Here is a 15,813-nt window from a genome sequence, read left to right as displayed (position 1 = left end):
CTTGTGTCTTTAAGTATCTTGTACTGATATTATATAACACTATCCAATGATTGTCCTTGAAACAGATTTCCTTCTTTCTGCACCAGCTCCTCTTAATCCTCTGATGTCACTCATCTTCAGACTGCATACACTCACTCACACATCTTTTGGTCTCACCTTCAGCTGATTCTTTATTCTGACTGAAAGAGCTTTTTGGAAACACCCCGCTGCGCTGACCCATACAAAGCAAGCATGTGTCTTAGAGAAAACCTCTGATCTGTCAACAATCATTTAGTACGTATGTTTTCTTTAAAAATGTGGTGCCCTTTCTCATTCCTAAATGACCACCCACCACACACATTCACAAACTGACATCTACATGTCTTATGCATGACAGAGTAAGGATGGGCAATTTGATCATTTTGTCTACTTGAATACTTGAAAGGAACTTACATTTTCATTGTCTACAGTTGTAATCGACACCTGAATTATTTAACCCCCATTGCACATTCAGGTTTATTGGCAACATTTACAGACTTTCAGCTGTTTGCAATGAACAAATCAAACAAAAGTAACTGAGATAGCTCAACAACAAATGTTTTAAGTGGTTTCCCCAAATTCAACTGAAAATGCAACTTTTAATGACTTCTGCAGTCTCAAAATAATTCAACCCCCTGAACAGAATCCCTCACAGCAGCACAAATCTGCAAAACAGGTGTTGGTGTTGTCTCAAGCACACCTGATGCAACTTATCAAGGGCTTCATTAGTTGCACAAGGTGTGCTTGAGTTAGAACACATGAAATATCTGAGCTGGCTAGGTTTGTTGAGTGTCACGTTTGACTGTGTGTTTGAAATATGGCTCAGTCAAAAGAATGGTCCAAAAAGTTAAGAGAAGATATCATCGCCCTTCACAAACAAGGAACAGGATTCAAGAAGATAGCGAAGGCACTAAATGCTCCAAGAAGACATTGTTGGAAGCATAGTTCACAGTTCAAAGTTAAAGGAATAGTGGTTACACTACCTGAACACTATCAATGGCTTCAACCAGATTTCTGAGAAGGCAGGTCCAGAAAAACCCTTGAGTGACTGCAAAAGACCTGCAGCAAGACTTGGTGGCAACAGGCACTGAGGTTTCAGCTGCACAGTAAGACTAAACGCAGATGGTTTGTTGCCGAAACTCGTGCACCACTACTGACTCAAAAGCACAAGAAAAGTCGGATCCAATTTGCTCAAAATCATATAAATAAGCCACAGAAGTTTTGGGATTCAGTTCTGTGGAGCAATAAAACAAAACTAGAACTTTTCGGCCCTATGGATCAAGGAAGAAGAATGAAGCATATGCTGAAATGAACACTCGGTCTACAGTTAAGCATGGTGGTGCTCGGTGATGCTCTAGAGCTGCTTTGCATCCTCTGGCACTGAAAACCTGCAGTGTGTGGAAGGCAAAATGGATTCATTGAAGTATCAGGAAATCCTAGGAGAAAATGTCATGCCGTCAGTGAGGAAGCTGAAGCTTGGACACCATTGGACCTTCCAACAGGACAGTGATCCTCAAATTCCACCAAGGTTTGGTTGCAGAAAAAGTTCTGGAAGATTCTACAGTGGCAATCACAGTCACCTGACTCGAACCCCATAGAAAATCTCTGGTGGGATTTGAAGAAGGCTGTTGCAGCACGCAAACCCAAGAATATTACTGAACTGCAGGCCATTGCTCATGAGGAATGGGCTAAGATTCCTCAGAATCGCTGCCAGAAGCTGCTGTCTAGTTATACATCTCATTTGCAGGAGGTCATGACAGCAAAAGGGTGTTCTACTAAGCACTGAAGATGCTTGAAACATTTGTTGTGTTGAGCTATTTTAATTACTTTTTTGCCAATATTTATTTTTTGCCAATAAACCTGATTTGCAACGGGGGTTGAATAATTTTGCTTACAACTGTAAGTATGGGGTTAGTAAAATTTCTTGTTCAAAAGTTTTTGAAAAGTCTCTTATGGTCCCCAATGTTTTGATGCTCAAGCAACATTCCTTATTATCCTTATTATTATATAATTATATTATATTATTAAGATTTAAAATTGTTTTTGAAATAAAGAAATCCTGCTTGAACGCCCTCAAATCCTCTTCAGAGATCTGAGAACTGCTGATTAAATCGAGTGCAAGTCACCATGAACAATACTGACACAAACTGCTGTCTACTGATGCCACACAATAAGCAATAAGATCCCTTTTGATACATTATTGTGTAGTTAATATATGTCAATCAGTATGAAATGTTTTGAAGTTGAAATAGTTTCACAATTATTTTTCATGATCAATCATTACTGTTACTTCCAGGTACTCAAGCCCATGCCAAAGTAGAGCCTCCTTTGCGATCCGAATATCGGTGTGTTATACTGGAAACATATATTCTCACTACTCGTCTAGAAGTCAACACCTGTTGTATATTATAAAATATCAAACACATAATAAATCTCTTCTAATGGCACATTGGATGCTCTTAAGGCTGGAATACAATACAACTACACGACAGATTTTAAAACACTAGGCATCATACATTAAATGACTGAGGGTCACACACTCCCAGACTTTAAGGTGATTCCAAACACAACAAACTCATGCATGCTCTAACTGAATGGAATCATAGTGTGAAGCTAAAAAGTGGAGCCTGTGCATATCATAGACTAAGTGATTTTCTGTCAAATATGTCAACTCAAATCTGCAGACTGGCTCTGATTTTCGGCAACTAGTCTGTACAATCAGATTCAGGGCATAAATCTTAGCGAAAGTAGTGTAGTGTATTCCAGCCTTTGTCTACGCATGAAGAAACAGTCTTGAAGCAACTCACCACTTCAGTTGGCCGGTAGTACTTCGAGTCAACCTTCACATGAATGACTCCTGTCTCCTGACAGCGGCCCACTTCATTCTCCTCCTTCCCCTCCCACCTGAGTGCGTGAACAAAAGCTTTGAACACATTCCTTCATCTTATTTGTTTCCCAATTCAGCTGTTAGCATATGTGTTACATATTTACAATATTTATGGTGTGTTTGCATGTTGTTTTGTGGTCTTGTACAGCCCGTCTGCGAATCAACACCAGATGTGCCAGATTAACCAGATGGGCTTAGTCTGAGATTGATGTGTGTGTATGCGTGCTCTTACACAATAGTTTTGCCCACGCGTATGAAGGCCTTCTCCACAAACTCCCGTACGCTGTGCACTTCCCCTGTCGCTATGACAAAATCGATAGGCTCCTCCTGCTGCAGCATCAGCCACATCGCCTAGAAGACAAACAAACACAGAGATCAATATCATTATTATAAAGCATTTTCCATTGGAGATGATGCATGCCACAATGCTGACCTTGTAAACATGGTAATTTTGGTGGGTAAATATATTCACAAATGGAAGGAATGGAAGCTTTACTTTATTTCTTCATGATTTTGTGAACATTTTTCAAATAGTTTTAAAGATGGAAAGCTTATGGCCCTCTGTGAAATTATTTATTGTTTTAATACTGTCCTGATTTGCATCTTGGTTAAAGTCCATAAAATCCATTCCATTTTAAATGTCAATAAGTGTACCTTACGAAGTTGGCATGTTCCCTGTCTGACCTTGTAAATGTGCAAAACGTGTAATAAAATGTGACTGAAGACATCATATCAAGATCCAAATTATATAATGACTTCATAGGACTAACAGTATCAAAACAGTTTTATTTTCTCAGGTTCATATTTGGGATCAAGTATCAAGACTCCCCCACATACACACGACACACACTAAACGCGGACACATCTGCTCCCAGTAGGATGTGCTTTTATGTGGTTACGATCTTACACACACCAACACACACGGCCATCGCATCCTGACGTCAACACTAGGCCTCATGGGATGTCAATTGTGGGAATAAAGCACAGAGTTCCCAAGTCCATACAACCACTACAGAAATGCACAAATACTAAATCTAAATGGTGATCTAGATGAAAGAGACAGTGCTTTTGGAGAAATAAATGGTGAGATACTTAAAACAAGAACGCTTGCCAAGAGGTCAATGGGTAATACTCTTCTGTCTTCTTTCTCTGGCTTTAGCTCCCTCTCTAACTCATACACATTTTCTGACTGCAGGGCTTCAGCATTCAGCCAGTTGGCCAGAGAATCGCACAGTTCCCTTGACAGGACTGCGCTCTTTTCTTCCCCTCAGCTTGATGGAGGGATAAAGACCCCATCAGCACGTTTTATACGTTGCAGTGGGAGCACAGCACTTGGCCGCCCAACTCATTCATATTTCACTCCTGCAGCACTCACTTAAAAAAACTCTCAAATGAGATAGACAGACAGACAGAAAGAGAAAACAATAAAAAGAGACACACTGAGGGAACTGATACGGCTTTGGATTTTATAACGGCACAAAGTCTAAGCAGTCAAACTGCATTTTGAATGTCTGTAGGTTCATTAAAAATGACTGTTCTACATCACACACCACTTAACACCCACTGGGTTCAGAGCTGCTGTTTGATTCGGTCTAGTCTGAAATGTAGAAATTCCCTAAACACGCACAAGCAGAGAATCCAAAACTTGCCACAATTGAGAACATTTACCAGCCATAATTTTACCGACCAATAAACTGATTTTAGTTTTTTTACATTATTTCATTAAAAGCTATACATAAAAAACCCATCACACACCTGAATGGTTACAGGCAAGTGCATTGGACACATTTCAACATGCTTAATGTTGCAGTATTTATATATACATATACAGTGCTATGCATAAGTTTAGACACCCATGCTAAAGTTGACTAAAAAGAGGAATAAAAAAATCATCTTTTGGAAATTGAACTTAATGCCTTAATTAAAAAAATTAGGAAAAATCCAACCTTTAAGGACACCAATTTTCTTTGTGAATGAATAATGTATCGTAAATAAATAAATGTTCTTCATAAAATACAGGGTGCATAAGTTTGGACACCCCTATGTTAAATTCCCATAGAGGCAGGCAGATTTTTATTTTTAAAGGCCAATTACTTCATGGATCCAGGATACTATGCATCCTGATAAAGTTCCCTTGGCCTTTGGAATTAAAATAGCCCCACATCATCACATAGCCTTCACCATACCTAGAGATTGGCATGGAGTACTTTCCATAAGATCATCTCTCAATGCAAATCAAACCAGCAATTAGGCTAACTGAAATAATACCATGCCAATCTCTAGGTATGGTGAAGGATATGTGATGATGTGGGGCTATTTTAATTCCAAAGGCCAAGGGAACTTTATCAGGATGCATAGTATCCTGGATCCATGAAGTAACTGGCCTTTAAAAATAAAAATCTGCCTGCCTCTATGGGAATTTAACATAGGGGTGTCCAAACTTATGCACCCTGTATTTTAAGGAAGAACATTTATTTATTTACGATACATTATTCATTCACAAAGAAAATTGGTGTCCTTAAAGGTTGGATTTTTCCTAATTTTTTTAATTAAGGCATTAAGTTCAATTTCCAAAAGATGATTTTTTATTCGTCTTTTTAGTCAACTTTAGCATGGGTGTCTAAACTTATGCATAGCACTGTATATATATATGAAGAGTTCAGATGCAAAAGCCTCTAAGTGCCATTTTAAATTTTCTTCTAGAATGATCATTTTTATCAAGCTTGTATATTTAAGTTCCGTAATTTCACTTAAATGGCACTGACAATTATCTATTAATTGTCATTTAAGTGAAATTACTGAACTTAAATATACAAGCTTGATAAAAATTAACATTCTAGAAGAAATTTTCAGATGGCACTTAGAAGATTTTGCATCTGAACTCTTCATATATATATATATATATATATATATATATATATATATATATATATATATATATATATATATATATATATATATATATATATATATATATATATCCCCTATGTTTTTTTTTTTTTAAACATACTTGTGGCAAACATCTCAAGTCACTGTCATAGCTCTCAGTGTTTGTCACATAAACATGACAACAACAACAACAATACAATGTTGTTCCTCATATTTTTGTCAACGAATATTCTACATATGTGTTGTCAAAGAGTTCTGGAGAAGATAAACGTCTGACAGTACATTTTACCCTGAGGCGAAATTTGTTAGTTGTGACAGATGTTTTCTTTAGAAGACGCATGTCACTGACATCAAGAGGGGGTCAGACTTCTTACAGCTTGACATAAATCACATAATGCTGCAATTCCTAGTAAAATTACCAGAAAATTGGCAAGTAATTTTATGTAAACAAAGGTTTAATGGCAGTTGGTGATCTGTGAGAAGCATAACCACACATACACACATAAAATATTTGATGTCACACTGAGTCTAGTGTGAGGAATGTAAAAAATGTAATTTAAAAACCAAAACAGTTTCCAAATGATGAAACCTACAGGTAACAGAGGTGAACGTGTGTGTGCATGTGTGTGAGAGAAAACCAGACACACAAACATAGCATGAAACAGAGAGGTCAAGCGAAGGGAGGAAATGGCCTGCACAATTCTCTGATCTTATTTTAGTCATAACAAACAGCATTCTCTCTTCTTTTTTCTCTCTTTTCTTTATCACAAACATACACACTGATAGCTAAGTGAAGCACTGGAACAGATTCATTGTTGTAATCTTCTCCACCGTGTTAGGTTTGCTTTTACAGCCATTATTATTTGGCAACTTTTTGGATTTGTCAGCAAAGAATTTCGGGAAATGTGAGATGGTTTAGCACAACTGTAAATGTATCCAACAGGAAAAATATTCTGAACCGAAACCCGGCTCGTGCTGTATCTGTCTTAACATCCCTTGCTTTCCGTCCTCTCCTCTCCATTCCTCCCTCACACCTCTCTCCAAGGATCATTAGCGCTGTGAGAGACAGCTGAGAGGCCAGCAGCACAACTCCCTTCCCCTTCCTTCCTGTTCACACACACTCTCTCCTGCCGTTTTGGGAGGAGTTTGGACACACTGAGGCTCTCTGGGTATTTCAGCAGCAAATGTGCAAACTTTGTGTACAAAAAAAGAAAAGGATGCTTTCATTATTTGTCTACATGGTTTAGCACCTCATTATATATTGTACTTTTGTCTCAAAATATCATATTCCTAGGTCTCTAAGGTCTTCAGATATGTTAGATTCTCTCCAACTACTGATGCTTTAAATATAATTTTAAAGGAACAGTTTACCCAACAATTAAAATATTGTTAGTATTTACTCACTGAATTAATGAAACAAAACTGATTTGATCGATTCGCTTGATCTCAATGCATTTGGTGAATATAAATAAATTGCTTTATAAGTAAAGTGACTTGACCTGGCTAGAAAAAGTCATTAAAAAAACAAAACAAAAAAAACAAAAAAAATACACCAAAAAGTCTACCTAAAAGTAATAGGTCACCCCAAAATAAAAATGATTTACTAATCATTATTTACTTCCTTCCTGTCATTCCAAACCTGTATTTTTATTTGGTTTTTATTGTGGAAGACTTTGAAGAATGGTTAAACTGTTTCTGCCCATATGCTAAAAGTCAATGGGGTCTAAAACAAAATTGGCCCAAACTGACTTTTATTGTATGGAGAAAAAACAACAGACTTTTAATCAAAAAAAAAAAAAAAAAAAAAAATATAGGCCTATATATTTCTCTTTTTTCTTTTTTTTTTTTTCATGCAAGGAAGAAGGTCATACAGGTTCGGACAGCTTTGCTCAATCCAAGGTTAAGTCACTTCCTTTAACATCGGCGTAAAAATTGCCATCTGATCCAGGACCTGTGCACAGATCGGTAAACACACACATACTGTACATCTGTTTAACTGATTACTTTAAAGGGTCACAGAGGTAGAGCAGAATGTGAGGTTCAAGGGCAGTTTCCTTCTCCAGTGGATCAGGACGAGACTGAGCTTTCCAAAAATGACATGTACGGCAATTTGTGTCAGTGTTCCTTCTGCCATCCGTCCATGCGAGCAAACATAAACTTGGAAGAGAGGGTGGCGAGTTTAAAAAAAGGTGAAAGAGAAAACAAAGGATTAACTGTGATGACATCCTCTTCTCGGCTTCAATGCCTCTTTTGTTTTTATGCATCTGGGCGTGTGCGACTATATTCCCCCGCAGGCAATTTAGAATGAAGTATCTTGAAATATTCAAATCATCTTAAGGTCTGGAGTCGTAAATTATGACAGATTATGCAATCGACGGTCATGTGACTGTATGCGTCCAATCATATTTTTCAAACAAATTTACATTATCTGGGCAGCTAATTTTTTAAGGGGAAATGTGATCAACATTTATCCATGTATACCAGTCAAAAGTCTGGACAAACCTACTCATTATTTAATATAACTCTTTTTCCACATTTTAGAAGAACAGTAAAGTTATTGAAACTATGAAATAGAACAAATCAATGTATGGGAATTATGTAGTGGTTATGCTAATCTCCTTCAAAGTAGCCATCCGCTGTCTAGATCGCATTTCAGTACACTTTAAATGTCATGCAAAAATGTGACCCTGGAACACAAAACCAGTCACATGGGTCAATTTTATGAAATTGAGATTTATACATCACCCGGAAGCTGAATAAATAAGCTTTCCATTGATGTATGGTTTGTTAGGGTAGGACAATATTTGGCCGAGATACAATTATTTGAAAATCTGGAATATGAGGGTGCCAAAAAAATCGAAACATTGAGAAAATCGCCTTTAAAATTGTCCATTTATGTTCGCGATTGTGCTGCATTCACCCACAAAAATATTTTTTTTATATATTTACAGTAGGAAATTTACAAAATATCTTCATAGAACATGATCTTTACTTAATATCCAAATGATTTTTGACATAAAAGAAATATAGATAATTTTGACCCATACAATGTATTGTTGGCTATTGATCCAGGGTCACAAATGTGTTGTTTTGTAAAGAAATTCATAGGCATAATTTATATTAGAACTAAGCCTTTAGATCAAATAATTAAGATCATGAGAAACAAATGTAGTCCAAAACTGCAGAGAAGTAGGTCCAAACTTTTGACTGGTATGTAAAATTGACTTAATATATTCAAAACTGTACAAAAATTACAAAAAAATAAAAAGTAAGAAGTTAAAAGTAAAAAGGTAAATAAAAAGTTTATTTACAAAACAAAAGTAAATAAAAAGTGTAGTACAAACTGATAAAAAAGTACAATATGAACTAAATTTTTTTTTTTAATTTAAACATTATTAACTTGTTAAATTATTAATAAAACTGAAATTAAAACATCTAAAAAAAAAAAGAAAATTCCTCTCATTACCGATATAACCTTTTGCCTGTGAACATTAGTTCTTAGTTTGTTACTCTGCAATAAACAAACCTGCAGTTCTCTTTGCAACACTGAATCCAATTCAACCAAACACGCATTTACAATTGCAAAAAAAAAAAAAAAAAAAAAAGGAAAGAAAGGAAAAAAGAAAAAGAAAAAGAAAAAGAAAAAAGGGCCCACACATTTCAGCTCACTTTATGGCATGTAAAGAATTTCTCTTTCAGGTCTTTCAGGTAGATCTTGCACATAATAATACAACTATTCATAACTAGTATCCACTGGGAAGGACACACACACACACACACACACACACACACACACACACACACACACACACACACACACACACACACACACACACACACACACACACACTGAAACTGACTCTATAGCTCCAGGAGTCATTGGTTTAAAAGGGTGCCTGTTTTTAAAAGCCTATTTTTATTTTTGGAGCTGCTGAAAGTTTAAATACTCCCCTCTACCCACCACAACACACACATAGACACAGTCTTTTTTTGTGTGGAGCACAGAAGTACTCTGTTTAATGCAGGTGGTTTGAATTAGGCAGAGACAGGCTGTCATATGGTGACACTTGCTCACACACACATACACTGAACGAGAAAGAGAGAGAGTGTGAAAGAGTAGACAAAGAGAGAAAGTTAGCACTGACCACTAAATGACTGAGTGAGAGAGACGATGAGAGTTTTTGACTGCGGATCACCTGGTTACTTCATTAATGTTCCTTTAAATGGATTTTTACACACAGCTCACATTACTTGTGCTGGCCAATACAAAATAACTGCAAAGTTCCAGTCAGATCATCTGAGCTGATGCATTAGTGGATCTGTTCAATGGTCCATATATGGTCCTCCTTCAACCCAATTTTCATTCATTTAAATAATAAAAAATTGGAATATCAAGAAAAAAAATAGGAGAATAAAGCAGTTTCCATCCCCTTTGTTCAAGAGAGCAACATTTCCACAATATCTAGAGGGGAAAAAAGCTGTCGCCATTGGAAAAGCCACATGACAGATTGAAGCAAAGTCACATGACATTTGATGTCAATCTAGGTTTTTATTTAGCAAATGTTTTCCATTGTAATTTATAAGTATGTCTTCTTATTGAATAAGAAAAATAAGAAACTGATCATTTTTTTTATTTTATTTTATTTGCATCTTGATGTTTCCATTCAGGATGTTTTATGCAATGCGCCAAAATTTTGATGATAATACATGAATGGAAAGCTGGCTAAAATAATTAATAATTGCTGGTTAATAATTATTTTTATATTAAACATTTTTATCAATTTCATTTTATATTTGACATCCTTTCAAATACCTGCTTACTTTTCAATGAATTAATTAAATTTTATTTTATTATTATATTTAGCATTTTTTTTTTTTTTTTTTACATTTTTACAAATTATTATATAATATAATGTATTTTTTTTCTTTCTAAATTACATTTTGTTTAACATCTTTTCAAATACCTGCTAAAGCACATCCTGAGATGCACTTTGGAAATCACTGTCCTATAAGTTTGAGTGGTACCTTTCTCACAACCACCGAGGCTGAAGAGCCAGATTGTAGATTGACATATCGATCGTGAAATTGACTGACCAGAAGAGACAGGAAAAAACTATAATTTAATCTGATGGAAGATTAAAAAAAAAAAAAAAAAAAAAAAAAACGGTTACAGATGCAGTTTATTGACTGGAACTCGTATGCATTCAGACAGTGAAATGTGTGTTTGTTTGTGTGTGTGTGTGTGTGTGTGTGTGTGTGTGTGTGTGTGTGTGTGTGTGTGTGTGTGTGTGTGTGTGTGTGTGTGTGTGTGTGTGTGTGTGTGTGTGTGTGTGTGTGTGTAAGAGAAAGAGAGAGCAGTCAAGATGGTTATCAGGGCCGTTTAGCCCCTCGTTGAGAGCAGATTGGTTACAAATTGGAAAATGAGGAACAGGTGTGTGAGCAGGGACACACACTCCCATACACATCCATTAGCAGTGCACAACTTCTGCGACCGCAGAAATTCTGCAAGCGGGAAAACAGAAGAGTTCTATAAATGTTCGCAATAAACACAGATGAGACGGCACGCACACACACACTCACTCACACACACACACTCACTCACACACGTCCTCTCTCTGTTCTTCTGCTGTCTGTTTCACAGGTGGCTTCATTTTGTGTGGTCATATAAAAGTGAAAGGTCAAGCTGTAACACTGTCGGGAATTTTCTCACACATTAAGACGCTTTTAATTGTATTTGTGAGTGTGAGACAGATTGAATGAACATTTATGTGGCCAAGACCTCTGCCCAATGAACAATGCGTGTGTGAGAATGTGTGTGAGACAGAGCGATGACAGTTGTATTTGTGGAGGCATGCTGTGCTGGCGAATCTTACCGCTGATGCTTTCCCCAGGTGAGTTTTTACTGCCTGGAGTACAATGAACAAAGAGGAGGTGTGTGTATGCGAGTCTGTCATTTCCCTGCCTGTCTTAGCACTGTCACAAAGACAGACAGAAAGACGGATCTGCCTTCTCTTGGTCAGAGGTGCAAAAACATCAGTCCTGTAGCGGAGAGGTCTCGGCAAATGCTGAATAAAAAAGTGGCGAGCAAAAGATCTGATATGAACCATGAAAATATATCAAAACAGAGAAAGAACAGAAAATATTAAGTCAGAATTTGGGATAGGTCAGGAGGGTTAACTAATCATCCACCAACCAACATGTCAATTAATGAGGAAGACTAGATTTATTTAACTTTTTAAAAAATATTTGCTGCTTTAAATGGGAATTTAGACACGTCTTCTCAGAGAAAAGTTTGAGCAACATATAAAAACTCTTGCTTCGCTAAATTCACATTTTAATTCAAACTAGCCACTGTAACACAAGTTTACCATAGCAATATCAAATTTCAGGACAATTACTGTCAGATTAAATTTTTTGCACATATCTATACCTATATGTATGATGCATTACAAAAGGTACTTTTTATACGTTTTCCTAAATGTATTTACTTATTCATACACTTACATAGGCTAAACTAGTGCATTATAAAATGTGACTAAAGATCAAATTTGGTTTTGATCATGTAATGCATTAAATTCATTAAAAGTATAACCAGGAATAGATATAATACATTATAACGACGGTTACAATTATGTACAACCACAGATATTACGAATGCATCAGAACACATGAGATATTATCACGATACATTATACTTCATAGAAAGACTCACCGAATTTTGATATGCTAAAATGGTTAATCTGATTGGAAGATATGGAAGAGAAATTAAAATCTATTATAGACACAACTTTCACTGAAGGGAAAAAGCAAACAAAGATGTAGGAAAGATTGTAATGCATCTTCTAAGTGCACATTTTGCTCAAATTTTGGTCATTTTTGCCTTAAAAGATAAAACCACCTCCTATCCAGTGCTATCAGTCAAGCTAGATCCAGTCCAACCAATCGGATGAGACTCCAGAAGATGAAATTTAAACTAAATATTAGCCTTATAACTGTGCGGGTGCTCAGTTTGTATAATAAATCAGTGAATTTGCAAGCTGGTACGCGTCTATATCAGGTGAAATGAATGCACAGCAGCGAGTGTGTGGCTATTAAACTCTGTAATCTTTCTAAAAGGTGCAATAAACCCGTTCATCTAAACATTCATGCACAGACTATATAATTATCTCACTTTACCAACAACCAGGCTTAAACAAACATCGGCACACATCCACAAGACCAAACCTATAATCTACAGATTAGCAGTGATATTCCCAACACAAAAGAAGCCCTCTAAAGGAAGTGTGAGAAGGTGTTGGTTTCAGGTGTTTACAGCAGCTCTATGCAGGTAGAGAGGGAGCCAGTTCCTGACGAATGTTTGAAACCGATTCAAAAGTCACCAACCAATAAACTGTCAAATTCTTCACCTACGGTTTTGTCTGCAGAATAAGAGAGGACAAAAGCCTTGTCAGTGTTTTGCGCTTGGCCCGAGGTGCTGGCAGCGGCGGAGGCATGTGCAGAATGTGCTGTTTTGATAACTGTTAAAGATCAGCACCGGCCCGAACCTCGGATACCTGTTTGTTTAATTCGGCTTTAATATCTGCAGCGGTTCTTTAATCGATCTGATTTCATTCGAGGAGGTTGGGTGGAGGTAAGACACCTGATCTGGGATGGTTTAACCTCTTGTCAGTCTGTTTCAAATACACAGCTTAAAACCTAATTAAAACCTTATTAGCCTGGGAAAAAAAACAGGACAAGTAAAATAAGTTGTGCGACTCCTGCAGACTCCAATGAAATCGGAGAACTAAAACGAAACAAAACAAACCATAAGAAGGAGCTCTTCTCTGGAGGTGTTTTCGTAAAATATGCTGACAATTCCCAGGGTCACCCAGACCACCTCTGAGATCTGCATTAAAATGCGTTTAAGGGTGAAAGTGAGACATCAGGGAAATTCGTTTGTGTGTTTATGTGAACGTAGCGGCTTAGTGTATATGTGTTTGTGGATTACAAGGAACATATTTCACTCGAATTCATAATTTAGACAGATTCCGCATTTTAAAAAAGCATTTTTAAAAATGATGACAGACATTGATGATATGTGTGTGTGGTTGTGTGTATGTGTGTAAGCATTTAAACAAAAAGGACATCAAAGAAATCCGCTGTTAACCATTACCACAGATAATCATCAGTGTCAAACACACTGTTTCACAAAACACCAAGGTTATTACTCAATTTGAGTGTGGTGAGAATAAACTGAAAACCAGTGATATTTTGGAAGATTCAATCACTGATTTGTTTTTATATTATGCCCGATAATGACAAATATGATGGCCATTTTGACATTTCCACTGTGAAATAAAACTAGGTATCAAAAACCTTATATTGTTAATTAGAAAAGATGGAAAAAATGGAATAAGAAGAGTATTATCCGCTTCCAGTATCAATACAGTAATTAAAAATAATAACAATGGTAAATTGTTGTATTGATATTGTATATGGATACATTGTGCTTCCTTAATGAATAACCGTTTGTGTGAATCTGAATGTATGTTGAAGTATGAGGTTTTGTGTTAGGAATGCTAGGTAAAATTTGAGACTCCACTTTTATATCGCTGTTGGTCATGGAAAGCTGGGATTCAGTTATTCTATATTCCCTGTGTGTGAGTAATGTGGATATGCATCTCAGAAGCTCATGTATACCTAATAAAACTCTTTTTTTTCTTTTTCAGATAGCAATGTACAAGAAATGATTTTATCTTCGTTTTCAATGAAAACATTTCTAAAGTCAACAGGTAATACCGCAAGACACGTGTTTGTTTAAAAACGCTGCCAAAAAAAGAACAAACTACTTTTGCGAGAAACTTGTAGTTTGATTTATTATAAATTATTTAAAAGTAGTTGTTAATGACAAAAACCATTCAAATTCTTAAAGAGAGGAAGTTTGGTCACAGCACTCAAACTCTGTTTTGCCGAAATATTCTGAGATTGCACAGCCGTTTAAACTCACATTCCTGCCTTGGCAAACCTCCATTCCAACAATCTGAACACACAGAGAGGAAATGCCATGTCTACCAACACATACACAAACACACACAAATCCACCACTCTATATTCACCTAGTGAGATGTAAACAAACACATTCAATGAAACATCCAACCTCATGAACATACGGTGACATGCATGTGTGCACAAACACTCAGCCTTCAGAAATATATGAAGTTATAATGAAATACATTTTTTTCATATTGGATTTGAAGGCCCTGAAATCAGAATCATATGTTGCAATTTCAGCGAGACAGACCATGATATGTTCAACCTGTAGGGAGGTGTGTGTGAGTCAGGAGTCAGACAGTGTGTGTGTGAGTGTGTGTGTGTGTGTGTGTGTGTGTAGGGTAGGAGGAGAAATGCCAGACTGTACACATAGTAGCTATAGATCACATGCGTGATGGTGTGTGTGATTCTTCAACACCTGTACTGCATAAATTCTGAGCTACGGCAGCAGTACAAAACAATTCTAATAACAGAGAGCGAGTCAGCTACTGTAAAGATTATAACAAGATCCAGCTGTGTGTGTGCGTGTGTGTGTGTGTAGCATGTTCAGGCTTCCTGCACACCCCACATGGTTTGTGTGATCAGGTTTTGATTGTGTTTGGCTGCATGAGCCTGAAATGAGGCAAATGACTTTTTGATTAAACATCGCAAAGAAAAAAGTCATTATGGAGAAACTTATGATGATAATAATAACAAACATGAAGTTGAGACGCAATAAATCCGCAAAACACATGGATTTTGTGCAATAAAAAACCCAAAATCGTATATTTGCAAACAATGATGACAATTACATATATAAACTTTCTGAAAAAAGATCACAAGACAAACAGGTATGTAGGTGAGAGTGGGGTAAGATATGTCAATGGCTCGTAATATAACAAACGGCAATTTGTGTCATGTGATAAAATATTTAAAAAGGGGCAGCTGTTTGTGACTGAAAATAAATATTAGTGACGTAAAGTAAATATTCTACATGGCAAGTAAAAATT

General features: G+C 36.5%; 1 protein-coding gene across 2 annotated transcripts in view; it reads right to left on the bottom strand.

Annotated features, from left to right (window-relative positions):
• Positions 1–15,813, bottom strand: part of gmds (GDP-mannose 4,6-dehydratase) — a 64,893-nt gene that overhangs the window by 9,594 nt on the left and 39,486 nt on the right. For both annotated transcript variants that reach the window (XM_079888505.1, XM_079888504.1), the window contains 2 exons: positions 3,138–3,256; positions 2,826–2,922 (listed from right to left, as the gene is read on the bottom strand). In XM_079888505.1, the coding sequence (XP_079744631.1) occupies positions 2,826–2,922; positions 3,138–3,256 (216 nt within the window). The remainder of the gene's footprint in view (positions 1–2,825; positions 2,923–3,137; positions 3,257–15,813) is intronic.

This window comes from Squalius cephalus (genome assembly GCF_949319135.1).
Source record: "Squalius cephalus genome assembly, chromosome: 12".
NCBI classification, from domain to species: Eukaryota; Metazoa; Chordata; class Actinopteri; order Cypriniformes; family Leuciscidae; genus Squalius; species Squalius cephalus.
This window is presented reverse-complemented; position numbering and strand designations above follow the sequence as displayed.